This window comes from Mixophyes fleayi, chromosome 1 (genome assembly GCF_038048845.1).
Source record: "Mixophyes fleayi isolate aMixFle1 chromosome 1, aMixFle1.hap1, whole genome shotgun sequence".
NCBI classification, from domain to species: domain Eukaryota; kingdom Metazoa; phylum Chordata; class Amphibia; order Anura; family Limnodynastidae; genus Mixophyes; species Mixophyes fleayi.
Genome location: NC_134402.1, coordinates 92,630,906 through 92,652,778, shown reverse-complemented (window position 1 = coordinate 92,652,778; position 21,873 = coordinate 92,630,906). Strand labels below are relative to the sequence as shown.

General features: G+C 37.1%; 1 protein-coding gene and 1 pseudogene across 3 annotated transcripts in view; one reads left to right on the top strand and one right to left on the bottom strand.

The window, feature by feature from the left end:
- Nucleotides 1–1,221: 1,221 nt before the first annotated feature.
- NPY1R (neuropeptide Y receptor Y1) overlaps nucleotides 1,222–21,873 on the bottom strand; it is a 58,353-nt gene continuing 37,701 nt past the window's right edge. For all 3 annotated transcript variants that reach the window (XM_075198041.1, XM_075198039.1, XM_075198043.1), the window contains 2 exons: nucleotides 4,959–5,805; nucleotides 1,222–3,678 (listed from right to left, as the gene is read on the bottom strand). In XM_075198041.1, coding sequence (XP_075054142.1) covers nucleotides 3,262–3,678; nucleotides 4,959–5,648 — 1,107 coding nt within the window. In that variant the 5' untranslated portion in view covers nucleotides 5,649–5,805 and the 3' untranslated portion in view covers nucleotides 1,222–3,261. The remainder of the gene's footprint in view (nucleotides 3,679–4,958; nucleotides 5,806–21,873) is intronic.
- LOC142124628 (WD repeat and SOCS box-containing protein 2 pseudogene) lies at nucleotides 6,898–7,685 on the top strand (annotated as a pseudogene).

Below are 21,873 nucleotides of genomic sequence, written 5' to 3'. Positions count from 1 at the left end.
CACAAAATATCAGTTCTTACTGATCTATTTTTTTAACTCCCAGAAATATGAAAGTAAAAAAGGGATTTAGGTTTGAGGTTTTCTTATCTTAATTCCGACCCAGTTACAAGAGAAGAAATGAATGTGAATCCTAAACTAATCTTCTTGACATGTGTTCATTCCATTTTTTATACTGCTGTAAAAATTGTCACATGTTTGGGTTTTCTTCAGATAATTGTACTAAGATTTAACATTTGACATTTTATTTAGATCCTAAAATGATTTTGAAGCTATTGTTTTTAACCTTCCTGCTGCCTTCTGGTAAAAAAAAAAAAAAAGAATATATCAAAGTTATCTTTAAACCATTTAGTTCGCCGACATGTATCAATTCAGTTTGAAATAATAGTAGTCAAAGCCCTCCTATATCCTGTCCTTTCCAGTTGATTGCAAACACCCATTGCTGCTATCACGTTTTTTGCATTGCTACATGTAGATCTCTGCAAAACAATTATCCCTTAGTGCTGGACTGAAACTACTCATTTGAAATCATGCTTTCAAACAAGAGCAGAAAGAAATAATAACAATTTTTGCAAATAATTGTATTATCTATTTGAGACTATGGATGAACAAATTATCATTAACATTATTATGATAAAAAAAATAAGTCTCCTTTAAAAAAAAAAAAAAAAAAAATCCACCAAAAAGGATAAACTAAATTATTTAGCCAGTAAATACTACTAACCTCACTAATGACTCCCAGAGAGCAAAACGTTAAGCGCTCACAGGATAATTTAGAGAAAATACAATATAGTGCAGTGGTCCAGTGCAATTTTTCCAATGAGTAGCCCCTTACGTTTCTTTGACACAGCACAACAGTTCCCAAATTATTTTATTTCTTTACTATTTATTTTTATTTTGTCATAGAAACAATAATCCCTTCACTATTTCCATATGTTTTTGTCTGTCATTATGCACTAAGTAAACAAGCTCTTTCTGCATGTACTATGACTTAATTGGAAAATATTCTACAGAGGAATGCATACCAGCGAGTGAAATGGAACGAGATTTAGATTTTAAGATCACCTTGTATAAAGCACTTGTTCCCAGTTGTCTCTCCCATTGGGCAGTGCAGTGTCTGCCTGCACCTACAATATAAATCCAGTCTTAAATGTCTGTATAGTTATGCATTTTGTAGTAAGAACATTACAACACAGTCCCTTAGTAATTTTATCCATGGCAAGATTTTCAATCAAAAGAATATGTTTTAATATATATGACAAATGGAGAGCTGATAAACAATATATTTAATAATATCACTGATTAATTACATGTACAGTTATCAAATATAACTATACCTGCAGAACTTGGCTAGCTAAAAGTCTGACACGGATGATTTCTAAGACATACCCAATAAATCGTTTACACCACTGTCAGAGCGCAATTTCATAAAAATGTATTTTCCTGAAATATTTTATATGCACATCTAAAAAAATCTAAATTGCTTTTATGCAATCAAGAGACAAAAGAGAGAGACATGTTACATGAAATATATGGAGATTAAAACTAAACTGTACCGATATATCTACCCTCTAAGCCCAACATTTTTGTGGAAGAATGGTCTCAACATTTCCAGCATGGCCTGGACAGAGCAAGGGCCAGAGCCTGAAATGAACCCATTTCAAGAATTTGGGGTACTATTCATTTACACTATGTTTTGTGTAGTTACTGTATCTCCTTTATGTACATTTTACATCATGACATTGACTGAATAAATACATTTTTGAATGCTTTAAGAGAACTCACAGTCATAGTCAGTACTCACTGACTTTATGATAATTACAGCTACAAGGCAATTGTTTTTAACAAATGTTTGGAATGTTAATGCCTTAGTTTATAAACCATGGTGGTGCCCTACAATGTAACATTTTATTTTATTTTTTTATTTAAATATAAAAGTATAATGCACATTTTAAGTCTTACAAATAATTATTAAATGGTTAAATTGATACATTTAAGGCAAAAATATAACTACAAATATAAAAAATATAACTACAAAGATGTTAGTATATATCTGCTTAATGAGAAAAGCTGTATGTATTTTACTATAACAATAGAGAGTAATTATATTATTTTCCATAATTAACATAAGTGATATTTTGAACTATTACCTGCTTTGCCATAACTGATCATTACCTCTCCTTTGATAGCCAGGGACAACCATTCACAGCAACCTCAACAGGTGAACCGAGTTTGGCTACTGCACCAATTTATATGTTGATTGACAGACCCAGCTCCACAGGTGATAAAGCTGGACAGTCAATCAGCGATGAACATAATAGTGGAGAAAAAAACATTTCAACGATGGAGAACACAGTCTCTTACAATCAGGCACAACAACAAGAAAAGAGAGGGTATAGAATATGGTGGATATTGTGAGGGGCAGATCCTAAACCTAATCAGAGTTTAAAGCAAGGTAAACAATAATGTAAAATGATTCTGATATTAATTGCAATTTATTTTTAGAATAAAATGGACAGAGATATGAAAGGTTTAACAACCCTTAGGATTACCACCACCAATGATAACGGGAGTTAAACCTTGCAATCGCACAAAATTTTTTATTTTATTTTAAATTTAATAATTATGTCATAATATAATTTTTAAGGCACAATTCCTTAAAATATTGTTTTCTTCCAATGTCTATACTACCACAATTGCAGTATTATATATTAAAAACAATTAACTTGAGTCATAGATTTCTATGAGAGTACCTTAATAATGCAATGCAAAATCTACGTGTGTAGGTTATTGTACATATCTATGAAATCTAATAAAACAGGTAAAAAAAGTAACATTTATAATAAATAGCACATCTGATACACTGGTTATACTTAAGTGTACAGACTAAAGAGTAAAGTACAAAAATTGTAACATTCACAGTTTTGTGTGATCAATGTTTTTAAGTTGTTCTAAGTGCCAAAAGTCACACTAATTCATATGAAGAAAATAAAACCACATTGTTGCAGAATGCTGATGTATAAAGATATAACAGTAAGCAAGTGTCATAATACAAAAATACAGATATTGAAAAATATTAGAATTACTAGCATAGAAATTCCCAAAACTCAAAAGTCCAGAAACAATGCAAGTGGTTACAGGTTTTCAAAATACAAATGCTGACAAAGTGATTGGTGACCGTTACGTCTTATGGAATGGACTTGTGCTTATTGGAGGTATACACTTCCAACACACTGCCATTATACTGACATTTCATCATCTATTTTATGCTATTGGGCTTGCTTGTTTTAGAGATGTTTTTGAAATATCAGTGTGCATGGTAGACATAGCTATAGTCTCATAATCGTCTTCTCTAGATCTGAAATCACAAAAGTTAAAGAAAAATTGTAGATCTCTCTGAAAGTTTTTGTTGAGAAAACCATAAAAAATAGGATTAACACAAGTGGAGATCATTGCTGTAAGATGGCAAATCAAAAATACCAAGTTATGATTGCAGATAGCAATTGCCTCATGGTTCCAATCAAACACCAAGTTAAAGATGAAAAACGGCAACCAACAAAGAGCAAATACCACCACAATGGATAAAAGCATAATGTTGATCCTCTTTGTTTCACTGGATCTGTACTTATTGTCTCTCATTTTGTCCATCATGTTGTTCCGTCTTTTTAATCTGAGGAATATCTGAAAGGTAAAAAAAAATAATTGTACATTTCTTAACTATGCATTTATATATATATATTTATATATATATATGGTTTTATTGATGCTTTGTATGTTTCAGCACTGTAATGTGTCTTATATTTAGCCTCTGTACTATTGTTGTTGTCATTCTTGTTGTTATTCTGTTTAAGGAACATACTTTGCTATGGAAATGTGGTAGATTCTCAGACTATAACTTTTATAGTTGTGGAAGAATGTTTTGCTGTTATAGTCCTGGTGCTAGTGCATAGACTTCAGATTAATAGTGTCTTGCATCTACAGCTTTGGAGACAACAGCATTATGTGCAATTATATACATGTTGAACTCTAAAGATCAAAAAGACACTTCATATGTCTTCAACTGGAACAGCACCACCACCATTTGCTGGAAATCACTTGATGTAATTTATTCATTTATTTAATATTGTTATGTCTTATTATTTACAATATCTTTTAATTCTGCTTTCTAATCTTTACAAGGTTTTGCAGTATGGTCCTATGCCCAGATCACAATGTAACCTCAATTTCTCTTTTCTATCACAATTATTCTAACATACTGAACTTTTATTTGAAGTATTTGCATTACCTCATTTTCATCTGTTGCTGCTCTTTGAAATATGTTATATTATTATTTATATATTAAATGTATTTAGATTAAACATACTGTGAAACATGGACTCTATAATGCCAAACATCTTAGCTGCAATCATCCACTTCAGTGAATAAACAGTGAAAGACAACATTTAAAAATAACACACAGAAAAAGACAGGTAGGGAGCGAGCGAGAGAGGGAGAGTGCAAATGAAAGAGTGGGAGAGATGAACTGAGCTAGTATGATAAAGAAATAAGCCATTACTTGAAATATATTGTATTCAGGGGAAGCCTGATGGGACAACAAATGCAAATTCAGAAGATTTGAGAATCCATGGACCAGCCATAAGTGATGATCTTTAGGGCTGGGAAAAGATAAGCAGGATAGAGAGAAGTAGTCCATGAGTAGTGAGAGTAATTTGGACAATTTAAAGATGTAGACAGACTAATGGAATACTTTGTGAATTATGCATACAACAGATTGTATACTGAATTACAAAAAAGCCAGCACTGGAATATGAGCAACAAATATTCTGTCATAAATTAGAGAAAGTGAGTTCAAAATCTTTCTAAGAAAAAGCAGATAAGAAAGGAATTGAAATAATGGACTATAGTATCTACAATAACATCTCCTAAAATCAAACTACAGATAGGGAATGCTAACACTTTACCTTAGTATAGCATACAAAAATAAAACAAAGTGGTCCAAGGTACTGTACAACAAACAGCAAAGTTGTATATGAAAGTCTGAATTCTTCCTTTGGAAAATCTGGAATGCACACATATTTCCCTTTGTATGCATCAATGCTTATATTCCGGAAAGGTTCATCAGTTAAAGAACTGTACATCATAAAAGGCAAAGATCCAGCCATGGCTACAATCCATATTGCTGTGATTCCAACACAAGCATGCCTATTATTTGGTCTCCATCCACGGGGATTTATGATCAGTTGATGGCGCTCAACAGCGATGAGGACCAATGAGAAAATGGAGACTGTTACCGAGACACACTGAATATATTCATTCAGTTTACACATTGCCTTTCCAAAAATCCAGTGATCCATGAGGGTATAAACCAAAGTAAAAGGGAGACACATTATTGTTGCCAGTAGATCGGAAAATGAGAGATTTACAATGAGAATATTAGTAACATTGCGCATTTCCTTTTGCTTCAAAATGATAATAATAAGAGCCAAATTTCCAGAGAGTCCAAGTATGATAACAACTCCATAGGCCAGTGATAAGGTAAATATTATTGCGAGTGGCAAACCACAGTCTTCCCCTGTTGGTAGCTTACTGGACATATTATCTGAAAATGCTGAATAAATGGACTGGTTACTGAAATCTGTTGAGAAATTCATCTTGCAAACTTCGTCCACAGAAAAATCTCAATTAAAAAAAGACAACAGAGATGAAGATGCTTTAATACAGGAAATACGATGAGAGTATAGCTTCCATTGTGCAGGAAGAAACCAATAGAGCATCTAAATATTCATATTGGGACCAACTGTGGAAGATCTGGGGAGACAGGAAAACAAAAATACACATTCATTTCACATATTCCCCTTTTATATGTCTAATTATTTTTTTTTAGAGATGAACATATAATTCTAATTAAGACACAATAGACACAATTGGCTGCAAATCGCCATATGCATAGGCACATAAAAAAACCAACCCAAATCTATATCTGATGGAGACCCAACAGGATGGATGATAGATGTGGTTGGGTGATGGTTGTATGTGAGAGTGTGCTACAGTAAGTTTCACCAGATATGGATGATGCTCTATGTCTGTTTCTTTCAGATTTGCACAGAGATCTGATGGCCGGATGGTCAAACTGAGTGGTTGGATCAGAATTTGTATGGTCAGTTCTAATGTATCTTCCATGAAGGTGCTGCTTGAAGAGCTAATCATTCACTAGAGTCCCATTATTTTTTTTCCGTTCTGATAGTTTTTAATCTCCTGCCTCTACTGCATGTCCCCCTGCTACATTGCCAACCACCCTGGCTGGTTTGCCTAGTGCTGGCTACGTGAAAATCGGGGGGAACCCATGCAAATTTTTCCCCGATGTGCACGCAACCAGCAGTAGGCTGGCAGCACTAGGGTCAATAGTGCTCGGACAGGAGAATCCCACACATTTTTTTTTCATTCATCTATTTTTAAACTTTTGACAGCCGCCGTGACCTGCGGCTATATAGGCAGAGCAGTGTAACAGTGACGTCTTTGTTAATCTCGCATCTAGAAAGCAGCGTGTTGTATCTGGCGATTTGTATTTAAAACTCTGTCGGGATAGCAAAATTGAAGCTTCATACATTTGAAGACTTGTAAAGCTAAAGTGGTGAAAAATTGGGACAGCGATTTGCTGCAAGTTGGTAACCAGCGATTTTTTAAAAAAACTCATGTCTGGCGATTTTACATCAAATCTCAGGTCAATACATTTTCAAAATTGGTGCTTGATACATTTTCCCTTAGGAGTTTGTTTTGTTACAAAGCTATGGTTTCAGTGGAGTGCCTTTGAGGAGTGACATTTTTGAGAAATGTTTAGCTTTTTTAAATTTGCTAAAAAATGCCCCATTTTAAAGACAGGGGTATTTCACAGCATTCAACATGTCAAATAGAGGTGTGTGCTGGGTGTACTCAGACTGGCTACACTTCAGAGTACAAATATGGCTGACTTCTCTCGAAGATTTTCTTCTCTGAGCTTGAGGAGTTAGCGATATATTTTACTGCCACAGGGTGGCTGGTTTGTGTTTTGGAGCGGAAGATGGTATACGCACTTTTATTAGCCCTGACACTTCTCTGTTTACAAAGTTTAATTGTGGAAGTGCTGCCAGAGGCTACAGTAACTGAATCTATTTTAAACTACCCACTCTGTAGCAAGAGAGAACTCAGTGTTGCTGTGGAGCATGCATTCATACACTCTAATCTGGTAGCTAGAGGGTCATCAGAACAGTGTGGTATCATGAGTCTGTGATGCCAGTGTGGTATCACAGACTCTTATCGCACTACTTTTATTTTGTGAGTCCCTTACACTGGTGAGAAAATAAGAGAGACCTTACTTCGAAGCCACAGCTCAGCTCATTGAGATCCGTCTACTTCTCACCAGAAGACTGGCACCTCCCAAGCTTAGTGGATGACAGGTTTTTGCGGATATGATTACTGGAATTACAGGAACCACTGTGTGCTGCTCCAGTTACAAATGGTCTTGTGGGGAAATTCTTGCAATAGGAAACAGAGATGGGCAGGTGCAGTTGTGGACACCGCCACAAATTATGTCTTCACTTCAACATTTCTGTCGCAGTGCACTATGCTGTTTTTTACCCACCCATGAGGTCCTTGCACTGTCAATTCCTGGTAAGATAAAGGATTTTCTTACATATAGGACTAACTATTAGCCTCCTTGTATAAGGAATAATGAAATTGAAGCACACCTTATTCTAGAACTATGAAACCTTGCACAGAAGCTGCAGAATCCAATGAAAAACAACTGAAACACTGATGTTGTATGGATAAACTAAAATATGGCTTGTGTACTGAACTGTTAAATGTATTTATGTAGTCATTTATTACATGGCAAGCACATTTCAGGTGATTTAAGTGTACATCATATGTGGTGCAGGATAAAAGAAAAGCGAACAGTGCTTGCAAACAGTCTTTAGAGAACGTGAAAAGAAATGATCATATGAAGACAATACTTACAAGATTTAATTTCATTCCGCTATTCACTTTCTGATTCTTAATCTATGCATACTTAAGATAATGTAAATATTGCTCAAATAAATAAAGAAAAACGTCCAAGGCAGCAAATACATTGGCGAAAAGGGTGTTGTCTGGGCAAGTAGGTAGTAAATTAAGCATTTTCTACAAAAAATTTAAATGTGGTACCACATTAACTTACCCTAAAGCAAATAACCCCTTTTGAAAATGTTTCTAGGCAATACTGCCTGGTATAATAAAGATATCTGTAATTAGGTTTTAACTTTTATAAAATAGACATAGGTACAGTGGGATAAAAATAAAAAAATAAAAACATGTTCTGTTGTACTTCCGCAATAAGTCTCTGCTAAATGCCTTCATGTAGACAAATACATTAAATATTCAATCATTTCCCCCTAAGAGAATTAGTCCTAATTCCAAGTAATTAGTGTACTCCGAGAAATTTGTGTACTCCATGTGGAAAAAACATCTCCAAACTAAAAACTTCTGCTTGGATATACCTTTAAGGCATTGCATACAAACACATTATCAAAATGGATCCTTCATCGCATCATTGCTGTGATTGCGTGACTATGAGGTCTGCACTCTGTGGCTGGGGTGTAGTCATTATGCCAACGGTGAACATGTCAACACTTATACTGGTGACACCAAAATGGTAACAGTGTAAATGTCGATATATTTATTCTGTTGACATGTTTAAAATGGTGACATTATGACTGTCAACAGTAGTAATGTTGACATTCAAAGGGCAAGGCCAGTGGCATCCGGCACAAAATTGTTAATATTAACAATATAATAAAACACAAACATTTAGCCCAAGCCTTAGCAGAATAGGGAGGACAAAAAATGTGGGGTCCCCCTTTTTTGCTACAACCAGTACTAGGCTTTGCCAGCTGGGGCTGGTATCACTATAGCAGAGGAACCCGCAGCGTGGGCTCCCCCTGCCCTAATGAAAACCAGCCTCAGGCTTGTCAGCATGGGGCTGGATTCCGTATGGAGACGGGGTCTGCAAAAGAAAAAAAATAGAATAGCAGATCCCCTCCCACAGGGGTACCCAGCCCCATGCTGAAAGCACTGGGGCTCTTCCCACACCCCTGGGGCAGTGGGTGTGCGTTAATTAAAAATTATTTTATAATAAAGACACCATTTTGCCTTGGCAAAGTACAGGTCCCAGCAAGCCCAAACTGCCATTAAAATTTAGTGCATGCTGGTGATTGTAGTACTACAAGCACCAGCATACCCATGGCTGCCAGTGCTTGCTGGCACTTGGGGAACCACAAGGGCCAGCATGCCCTGGCACCCAGAATGTTACTACTGCCGACAGTCACCATGCGACCATTTTAAACAAGTAGACAGAATAAATATGTCAACATTTACACAGCCACCATTTTGGTGTCAACGGTATAAGTGTCGACATATTCACCATCAGTGTAATCAACCCTTGTGGCTCACCCACATCTCCATGCTGCTAATCTATGCACTTAGCTGAGGAGATCAGCACAAGCACCACATATGTCCTGCCTCAATATCCCGTGTAATTTATACAGAGATAAATACTGTTATTAAAGCAATACATGCAGGGAAGATGAAAGGATTGTTACATATTTGAACAGGAGAACAGCTGAGTTACAGAGTAATTATTGTTCATCAATGGATATACTGGAGTGACAACTGCTCCCCTGAGGCAATTCTGTCCTCTTACACTGCATTGATTCCTGATAAATGTGTTGGTGAATAATGTAAGTCAAACTAAACTTTTTCATTACACCACACTACAAATCTAAAATAAAAATATGCTCTCATGGCCATCCCTTGAATGCTCTCTTTATTGTATGATGCTCATTGGAATGCTCTCTGTATTGTATGGCGGTCAATTGGCTACTCTCTGGGTTGTATGGCAGTCACCTGGATGCTCTTTGTACTATATGATGGTCACTTGGATGCTCTCTCTATAAATGGTGGTCAATAGAAAGCTTTCTGTAACGTATAGTTGTCACTAGGATGGAGCCTGTGTTTTCCACTAGGATGCTCTTTGTATGACGCCCACTAGGATCACTAAAATGCTATCTGTTCTGTATATTGGAGACTATGATGAAGTTTTGGGTACTGGTAAGCAGATATTATTTGATTTTTTTTTCTTTCACATTGGTGGGGAAAAATTATTTTAACCCTGCCTTCTTTTGTGTTGGCCCTACCTACTATTTATTTGGATCTACCTACACAAGGTCACTTTCATAATTTTTTCCAGAGTCAATTTAAGTTCCTAAGCTGTCGATGGACACAGCCTACCACTGAGAGATGCTGCTGGAAATGATGAATTTTACAGAGCTATATGGACTGGTATGTGAAAAGATGAGTATCAATCAGGGAGTGTTTATACCCTAGATACAGACTTGCTTTGTCTTGTTTCAGCCCTCTGGAAGCGATAAGGTTAACTGTAATTAGCTCTGCCGTGATCATTTCCTGCATAATTGTGTAATTGAGGGAAAAACCTGATTGGGGAGATATATATCATAATTGCACATAGATGTGGAGGTGCTTAGTAAATTATAGGCAACAGAAAGAGAGTGCAGCTGTCAATGCTATAAGAGGCAAGAGGTCAGGAGGAGTAGTGTATACAAGTAAGTAAATGCCTAAGCTATGTACAACTGAGAGGAGTTGCTGTAGAAAACTCAATGTGTCGGTTGTTACTCTTTAGTACTAACAAGAGGATCCAGAGTCTGGACCTAATATCTGGTCTAGGAGCAGACAGATTTGTGGTCAGACTTAATGTCTCTTCATCAGCTCTCTCTCACAAACACATGCTGCCTGATGAAACAGAGCACGTTGGAGTGCTGTCATTTCAGCCGGAGAGGTGTTCAAGAGGACTCTACTCTACTGCCTTACCCATAAATGGACTCAGCGCAGTACATCTATTGTGACCACATCTCAGCCCTTGTCTGTCTTAGTTTCCTAGTCATTGGTGGTAGTGCCTACCCTGCATATGTGGTTTATGAAAGAAATTTATGACACTTTATACTGCTGGTCCTACTCCACATTTATTTACCCTGAGCCCAAGACACTATCATGCATGTGTGAGCACAGGAGACAACAGACCGGCCACCATTCAAGTGAAAAAGCTGAAGAAAGTGAGGTAACGTTTTAACCCATTTTCAACATTTCTTTACTAATCTTGAGCCATTAAAAGCTGGTGTACAAGTGGCATGTGAGAGAAAAGCTGGTGAGCATATGGAGTGGCACATAAGAGAAATGCTAGTGGGCACATGTGGAGACATGTGAGAGGAATGCTGGTTGGCATATGGGGTGACATGTAAGAAAAATGCAAGTGGGCATACAAAGGTGACAGGATAGAAAACCTGGTGGGCTTAAGCAAGTGACATGAGAGAAAATCTGGTGGCATATGGAGTGCCAAATGAGAGAAAATCTGGTAACAGGTGTGAGATAAACTGGTGGACATATGAGGTGACTGGTGAAAGAAAATTTGGTTGCATGTGAGAAAGAAGCTGTATGTAGGAGTTTACATGTAAGAGAAAATTTCGTTTGTAGGGGGTGACATGTGACAGAAAATCTGATGGGCATATGGGGTGGCATGTAAGAAAATCCTGTGGGCATATGGGCTGACATATAAAAGAAAAGTGGGTTGACATATGTGGTGGAGAAAAGCTGGAGGGCATATGTTGTAGCACACAGTAAAATAGGAAAAGCAAGTGGACATATGGGGAGACATGTGAGAAAAGCTGATGTAAGAGAAAAGCTGGTGGGCATATGGGGTGGCACATGAGAGGAAAGCTGGTGGGCACATGCGGTGGCACAATAGGGAAAAGCTAGTGAGCTTCTCTCACTTGTCAGTCTGTCTCCTCTAGTGCCCCTCTTTCCTTTGGGTATCGCTGGAAGTGTCCTCATAATGCCTTGAGTAGCACTGTATTGCTGAAGGTGTGGGGGACCTGGCATCAGACTATATTGATCTGCTACCTCTCCCTCTCTGTATGCCATCCACACTGTAACCCAATTCTTCAGAGTCTCCGACTTCAGGTTCTCACCTCCGTACGTGCGCCAACACACAAATACAATTATAAAACTATTTATAATTAGAAGTTACACCAACATACCACGAATAATGATCTGCAGACAGTGGTACACTGAGCTCCTGCTTGGCTCTGCTCAGGAAATATTGCATATGGAGAGTGTAACGAGGACAGCTCGATCAGGCGCCTGCTGAAGGGTGAATGTACCGGGATGGCAGAAATTGGCGGACAAGGGCTGGGGATCAGAGCAAGCTGCGCAGCGAGGGGAATATGTCTTCCAGCAGATGAGAGAAGAGGATGGGGAAAGAGATCCTGGCCAGAAGGATGTGTGGGCAGACTGGGGTCCTGGAAGTAATGGGGGTGTGGTGAGGGGAATGGTCATGGGCTTAATACAGACTGGAAGCTGAGTAATCAGATCTGATCAAGGGCAGACTGGGGTCCAAGCAAGTTTGAGAAAAGCTGGTGTGCAAGCGGTCACATGGGAAAGAAAAGCTGCTGTGCAAGGGGGTGATATGTGAAAACAAAGCTGATGGCAGTAGGTGACATGGTAATGTAACTCTGGTGCACAGGGGATGGCATGTGATTGTAAAACCTATGATGATCTGTAAGAAAAGCTGGTGTGCAGTGGTTGACATTTGAAATGTTGGTGCGAAGGGTGTGATATTTAAAAGAAATGTTGGCTAAGGGATGACAAGTGAACAGAAAGTTGCTGCACAGCGAGGCTATATGAGAAAGAAAAGTTGTTGAGAAGGATGTATAATGTTAGAAAAAGACTTCTACACAGGTGATGTAAGAAAATAATCTGGTTAATTTGGTAGTGGCATATGTGCATGCGATCATAAAGCTGGTGGGCAGTGGGGTATGTGTGAAAAAAAGACATGCACTGTAAATGGGGGGTACTAGGTTTAGAGGAAATCTGAGAACAAATTACTTTATCCAAATGGTAGTGGATAGGTTGAATAAGCATCTAACAGAGGTGGTAGACGGTAATATAATTGAGCAATATAAACATGTTTGGTTATTAGGGATTAAGAAACATAGTGGAAACTAAATGGGCCAAGTGTTTCTTATCTGCCATGAAATTCTAGGTTTATAAACTGGAAATGATAAATATTTTCACATTACAATCATATTCCATAAACAAAACACCTAACGTTTTAACATGTACAATTAAGGTTTCTTACACTTACACAATTTAAAATTAAAGAAAACTATTGAAACTCTTCCACTCAAACTCCAAAAAGCAATAAAATTACAAAGATTAAGACAGAAGCTTTAATGGATGTGTTCCTTGCACAATACAGATACAGGTTTGCTGCAGATTCAGCAGTAACATGGAGTAACATTGCTGTCACTCACAAAATGGTGGATCAGCTAGTTCACAGATTTGTGTGTTCACTGGAATACCCACATGCAGTACTATTTTTTTATATTTACCTTAATTGTAGTTTAGGGCCTTAGGGCTAGATTTACTAAGCTGTGGGTTTGAAAAAAGTGGGGATGTTGCCTATAGCAACCAATCAGATTCTAGCTTTCATTTATTTAGCACCTTCTACAAAATGACAGCTAGAATCTGATTGGTTGCTATAGGCAACATCCCCACTTTTTCAAACCCGCAGCTTAGTAAATCTAGCCCTTAGAGTCTTAGAAAGAGACAGCAGAGCAACTTCATAAAAAAAAGTAGAATTACAAAATAACAATATATTTCAAATACATTTAATTGGTGTAGAATCCTGTCTGCTTAGTTTGGTTGTCAGTGAGCAATGTTTGTCATTATATTTCCTTACAAGACCTAAGCTGAGTTTTAACAGCAATTCAAAGATACATCAAGCCAATAAGACTTTACCAGGAAATATTTCATTAATACACTGCAGGGTAGTGTAAACCAAATAATAATAAAGCATATCAGATGTATTTATTAATAAAGTATAAACGTCATGCAAATGGATTGCCAAAAGTAATACAAAGTATGTAAACTAGTGCATTTAGTGCTCAAATCAGCATATGCTGATATATATGACATCACTCAGCAATGTGGAAGGAGAGAGAGGAGGGCAGTGCACTGTAGCCTAAAGTGTCATAAAAATGAGTTATTGTGTTACAGTCCCCTTGATGTCATGAATTCTCTTTAGAAATTGGTAGATTAAAACAATAATTATGTTTTTAGACACAAAAACATGCAGCTCTTTGATATTTATTTCAGTAACATGAGCTCAATCTCTAAACTGATATATTTCTGTTTTAAACCATAACCACTTTCATTGCTGGATAGCCATTGCCTTAACCCACAAATTATTTTTTTTAGATCTGATCCTTAAATATACAATATTGTTATACTGTTCAGTCTTAACCATATAACTTACTGCAGCTTTTTTTAAAAAGCAGCACATTACCTCACCATTCCATATGGACAGAAAATGCATCACATATAATATTGGAAGCCAAAGTGAAGATGTTGTTTCCAGTGTTCAGTTAATGCCCAATGATGAAGGGAAACATTAAGCACGCATACACCCTCCACCCCCCACTGTCCCATTTTTGTGGTAGAGAGCTGAAATATACCTCAAGTTATGGGGCATGGTGAGGGCAGACTGCATGGATAGCTTAAGTGGATCAAGGGCAAGAGCTGGAATATCCCATCCATTACATCATTGAACAAATAGAGTAGAATTTATCCAAAATTGAAAACTCTACTATCTACTAGATATCATTTGAACTACTTACATAGTTATATAGTATTGTGATAAAGATGTTGTAGAGAACAAATGCCTGTCATTTGGTCATATGAAGTAAAATAGCATCCAGAAGGGTTGAAGTGCATTGTCTGGAGAATTTATGTCTTGAATTTTGTGTTGCTTTTGTACCAGTGTAATGAGCGATTCTCCTGCTTTGTTTCATGGCTGCTGAGTTTCCATGGATGCCTTCGAGCAGAGGGTGACCAGGCAGTATAATCATGTGATTGCAGCACAGCAAATCACTCTAAGGGAGGCTCGGCTCGCTAGGAGCCTCATTTGCAGTGAAAGAAGCTCTTGACCGCTCTACTGAATATAGGTGTAGTTATGTAATGCCTGTTGTTAGTGTTTTTGCCTAAATTCTGGTTCTGACCTCTGCTTTGGTCTTGGATTACGGATCACTGTCTGCCTTGACCTTTGCTTTGGACCAAACTGCTCTCTGGATCGCTGCCAGGCCAGACATTTGTTTTGGAGTTTCATGAATCCTTGTGAGCTGACTGGTTTCTACACAGACAGAACACTGGGCCCGCATTTCTTGTCCACAGTACTGTAACTGTACAGTAGCACTTCATTAATATCGCCTATGTATTTTGTGCCAGAGGCCAGTCTGGAAAAAGCCCCTACTACTATGTAACATTGTGTGAGCACCAGCTGTATATAGTTAACTATTTAGCAACAGGAGTTTTAATGTTTTTACTCTTATAATTATATTCCGTGCTTTCTAATTTATTATACAAATTAGATAAAATATTTATGCTATGGTCATTCATTTTTACTTTTATACACATGTAATTTGTTTATAAGCAATGAGTGCAGTTAATACTGCATATATGATACTGATGCACTTCTGGTTATTATTTTAAATTATGTTTTGGTTTTGCCCAAAAATCTTGAAAGGTTTTGGTGTTGGAAAGATCTAGTTAAGATTGCTCCTATATTTCTATTTATACCATTAACATTAATTTCCAGTCATTACCAGTCTATTTTCTAATGATCCCTTCAAACTGTCCACATTTTCACCAATTTTGGCCAAAGTCTGCAGCAAGCTGTCTTAATGAACGATTGATTAATTTGCTGTCTCAGATTCAATTAAAAAAATAATGTACCATCTATATGGTTCTCTAACTCCATCACATAGCGTAAATCTTCAGCCATCATATTTCCATCTATGCATGTATGCTTTGCCAGTGCCAAATTCAGAATGTGGACTTTCAATTGCATTGTCTTGTCAAGACAAATGTTTCTGGCAACCAAATCTCCATCAATGTCAGTTATACAAGTTTAGTTGTGTGGGAAGGCCAACTATTCACCTATGTGAACTGTCTGTTTTACATATATCTTACACTTCACTAAGATAGCATATACTGTATATATATTATTTATACATTCAATATTTATATACATGGGTCTTCGGGACTGCCATGTTCCCCGCAAGCAGTAACACCTTGGGCTCTAAATACCACCAGCTACCCAGCATCAGAAAAAGTAGACCGCCCACCCATTCAGGTCTTCCCAAACCAACCATACTAGGTCAGATACTACACTTGAAAAAGATTGATACTTTAATCTCAAACCAGAGATTAGTATGTGGATATACATGGTAACTGCCAAATATATTAGAGTCCCCTTGTTTGACTCACTAGGGCAGCATTACAGCCCAGATCTACCTTACTCACAGCAAAAACAAACACAAAATAAATCAAACTACTTGAAAGCTCCGCTCTTGTTATTAGATGATGTGATATCTTGCACCTCCTTCTGTACATGTGTATTAGGATTTATGGGAAAATGCACAGATTTACTAGACAAAATAGCAGCGCCTACAGGGTTTCAAAAAGTTTACACCAGCCGTAGGGAGAAGTTGGGCAGATTAGGGGTTTTCCTTGCTGAGTAAGGATTAAGAGCATAAGTGCAACTACGTTTACACCAAAAGCAAAAATGAGATATCATCTTGCAGGACAAGATTATTGTAAATGAGATAGAGCTATGGAGATGACGCAATTAGAGCGTCACACCGCCTTTTTCATCCTGTACCAGCAGTCTCACTACTAGTGCATTTTTAGGTCACCTCCGGGCCCTGTTGTCATCAACATCATCATCATCATTATTTATTTATATAGCACCAGCAAATTCAGCAGCGCTTTACAATTGGGTATATACTTATCTAAATATTTATTGATACCTCTGTCCATCTATTGACATCTGATTGTTACTACCTCTTCACTCTCCATGATGCATGCTGTCTAACATTCCAAATTTATTGTGTGTATAGTGTGTCAACATTTTTATCTTTTGCACCTAACACCACACTACAGGTTTTTTGTTGTTTAATTTATCTAAATAAATTAATTTCTTATTTTTACACACCACATATACTGCACCAAACCCTACATACTACACTACACAACTGAACACCAGTGCATTTTCAGGTCACCTCTGGGCCATGTCCCCAGGGTGCACAAGGACCATGGGCTCCAAACACCACCGGCCTTCCAACATGAGACCAAGGAGACCAGCCCATTCAGGGTGCCCTAAACCAATCGTAGTAGGTCAGATACTACAATTGAGCTTAGTCAATAGGATGAATTTCAAACTGCAAATATTTCAGAGTCCCTTTGTTTGATTCACAACAGCAGCATTACGGCACATATCACTATTCAACCAGCTCTACCCTACACGTAGCATAAACAACCACTTATACGTTAAACAAGGTATTTGAAAGCTTCACTCTTCGCTCCCAATGAATATTCTGCCCGTCGAGAAGTGCATAGTACTAGTCTTTTAATTTTTTAGTATTGGTGCATGCCACCTTTGTCGATTCACATTTATAAATGTCTATCTCTATGCATACCATTGTCTATCCAATGACCTTTGCCTGTTTCTGTAGCATCAGTGTCTATGCTGGATGTCTTATTATGTTCCAAATTTATTGTGAGCATAGTCTTTAAAGTTTCTTAGTATGGGTGCAGGCCACCTTCATCTATCATCATCAACATTTATTTATATAGCACCAGCAAATTACATAACACTTTACAATTGGGTATCTACTTGAACTCTGCTTTTTACTGCCTCTTTAATTTCCATGAGGCATGCCGTCTATTGTTCTAAATTTAGTATGAGAGTAAGGCTTCAATGCACTCTGAACTCTTGCACCCTACACTCCGTTGGTGGCATGACAGATGACATTTTGGTTGCTGAATGTCGAAAATGCTCAGAAAAAACCCTCACATGCAAACACCCTTTTATATTCATGTCACTAAATGACCCTTATTGTCACAAGTATTGAAAAATACAAAAAGTTTAGAATACAGTAGTCTTTTGGAGTGGTTCTGCTGCTGACCCACAAAAACAGTTTTTTTAATACTTTAAACATCTTTCATTGTCCCACACAAGATTACTTTCACTAGAAAAACGTAGAATTTTAAAATGAATAAATCAACTTGATTTTTTGGGTTCTGCTGCTTATAGTCACAGAGCAGAAGCACAATGACTTTCTCCACTAAATACTAGTTAGTTCAGAATGATGTCTAACTCATATAGTGCTATATGGAAACAATGATCTGCAAAGTATTCTACCTCACTGATCTCTTGAGAACTAAACTGCATTAAAATAAATTATAATCAATCACAGCTATTCTATTCTTTCCTCTGTACATTGCACCCTCTGTAGTCTATGCTACAGTCTGTAGTCTATTCTGTAGTCTACTTTAAATCCGATTTTTACAGTAGAGCACTGCAACTGTCACGTTGCAAAATGGCAGATGAGAACAAGAGGGAGGGCTATATATAGACAATATCAATCCAAAATTCCCATAGATTGTAAGCTTGCAAGAAGGGCCTTCTCTTCTCTTTGTCTGTATTACCCAGTATTGTCTATTACTACGTTTGTCCCCAATTGCAAAGCGCTACGGAATTTGCTGGCGCTATATAAATAAATGTTGATGAATGTTGATGATGAAAACTCACAAGATCTGACATTTTTTCTGAAAATTACATTTTGCCTCATTGACTTGATTTTACTTGGAACACCAAATCTCTGAACAGTCTGATTTTTTGGAATCTGAACTGCTCATCTCAATTTTAAATAGCGATTTGTTAAATTCATTAATAATTCTGTTTACGGTTTTGAGATGGAAAAGATCCCAAATAGTGTTGTGTACTTTTAACAGAAGTTAACTTTAGGCTACATGCTAACCATAGTCCTATTGCTACTGTGGTCTCTGCAAGGTAAAACTGGAGGAAGTAGAGCATATATGGGTTTCTCTGATCCTTCCACAGAACTTGGGGGTCCTTATATGAAAGGCATTTTTTGACTATGTTCTGATCCATCAAGAGTTTTGTGCTTCCATCACATATCATATATGATCCTCCCTTAGGGTTCACTACTGTCAAAAATATTAATTCTAGAATAAAGTCAGACTGCTTGTTATATTACTGCTGGGTGATATTGATGACTGCAAATATTTAAACACGCTCTTAAGAAAATAAGTTTTAGAGGTCCTGATGCTTATGGCTCTTGTCCCCCTTTTTTTGCCATACTGATGTACCTTATAGTTATGCTAGTAATGGAATCATACAACAGTTCAAGCATATTACATAAGATTCTAAAATAAATTTAATAATTATTTTTTAAAAAAACTATTTTTTTCAAATGACTTGGAGCACTATACTTTAGACCCAGACACTCGGGTCCCTGATGCCAGAGCCTAGCAATGCTCCTGTGTTGTCTCCTTGCTGATTACTAAGAAATGTTAATAAATCAACCAATATAGGAGCAGACTTCCCTTTATGCCCACCGCCTTCTTTCTCAACCCCTGTTAAGGCAGATCCTAAGGCCCAGCATATTTGGATTAAAGCTGATATCTTATTGGGAAATTATAACATATTTTATTTTATGTCTATAATTATGATATCAAAAGCTTTATGAAACAGGATGTATTATTAACTGTATAATGATTGTGGTAAAAGACTATTTATGCACATTGGGCAAACATTGAGTCTTACGAGTTTGTTTGTCCTACTATAGAACCATTCCATGGACATAAATTATTTATTTACAGTATACAGCAAGAAACATTTGATTGTATACTGAACTGCTCACTTTTACTCAAAGCTAGTTCTTTGGTCACTGTTAATATGGATAGACCAATCATTTTCTATTCTCACTTGTTATTCTACTATGGGGCCTACTTATAAAGCCCTACTCCATGTGGAAACATTTTTTATATATCAGAGATATCGCCTACATTAGGTAAATTACTGCACAAGCCAGCAGCTCCCATAATACTCAATGGGACTGCGGTGTAGGCAAATTTATAGAGCTTCGAAAAGCTTAACTTTTTGGAGCTTGATTCCAATGGCTAACACCAGCCACTCAATAATGTGGTGAAAGCATCGCAAGAGAGGTATCTTCGGATCCCTCTCTGGCTGCCTTGCTGCTCTCCCCTGCGTTAATTAACATAAATGGCCTCTGTGCATGCGCGGCCAATACTAAAGGACCTGGAGTTGTCTTAGTAAAAAGTCATCGCTGGGACAGCCTCCTATAGGATGCGCTGTCCCAACATGACTTTAATAGTAAATTGTCCCTTTAATTCATATGTCATCGATGCGATCATGGGTGATAATAAAAAGAGCAAAAGTGTGATTATTACTAAATAGGCCCCTAAGTGAGAAATTATTTGGGGATTGATTACCCTTCAATAAAAGAACATCCATCTATCACACATTAGTGAAGTTATTATTATTATTATTATTAATTTTTATTTATAAGGCGCCACAAGGCGTCCGCAGCGCCGTACAGAGACAAACAAATTACAATACAATGGGAGACAGCACAGTACAGTAAACAGTAAGCACAGCAACTCAGTAAGCTCAATGCACAGCTAGAGAGGGCGGGGAAGGGGGAGGGAGGATCAGCAAACGACGGGGCCCAAGAAGGAGGGCGCGGAGGACAGGGAGACCCCCAGGGGAGGAGGGAGCGAGAGTGGACGTGGGGTGGAGGACCCTCGAGGAAGAGGGCTAAGTAGCTGGAGAGCAGAGTAAGAAGTATGATAAGATTCCTTTTGCTGCTTAGGAGAAAACTAATTCAAGATAACTTAGAAACCTAATAATAATTGTACACAGGATGGGGCACTTGTGCAACATTCCTTAAGAATGCTTTGAATCCTAGGTGAGAAAGTGCTGCAATAAATTAAGTCCTTCTTAACCTTTCTAAAAAGCAATTTACATGCAACTTCTGATCTGTTAAAGATTAAGTCTACTTCTCTCTACTCTTTAAGTGGCAATCAGGTTTTCAAAACACTCACAAAACTGAACTAGTCATACTGCATCCAGCACAAGTCTTTAACTGAGAGAAAGTCTACTTAAAAATGACATTACTATTCATATTATTTGTACTTTAAGCCATTAAAGCTGTTATTGTAAGATGGAGCCTGTTATCTGAGAAGCGTTTACTTTTCTAGACATTTTGCTTTCATTTTCTGCATTGTTTATTCCTATAGATAAGCTCTCCAGATTCATGGAAATTCTGTGACAACTAACGATGTTCTAGATCTGACTAACACCACTACACATTATGAAAAGTGCAAGACTAAATGACACAAGGAAATGGTTTATAAATGAAATCAATATTATAGTTAAAACAATCACATAAAGAAAAGCTAAATAAATTATTAGGTGATGTGGAACAAGAACATGCTGCAATATCACAGAAACCCAGGCATTTGTCATTTATACAGTTAAAAGATTATTTGCTGTAATTCTTAATGACGTTCTAAAATTATTCAATTACATTTCATAAAACCTGTCAATACAATAAATTGTATAATGCTGCTGAGACTAATTAATAAGTAAATAACCATGGTGGCTCTCCAGCTGTTATATGATGTGATTAAAAAGCACTTAAAGGGAAGCTATCATGAAACTTTAAATGAAATATTTTATGCGTATGTCTATTCTAAAACATTTCCAATTACCTATTTATTTATTTATTTATTTATTTGTAATCCTCCTATTGTCTTGCAAATAAAAACATCTTGAAATTGGAGCATGGTTTACAGAATACTCATTCACTCTTTTAATGGCATGTGGACAAAAGTATATTAGTGACT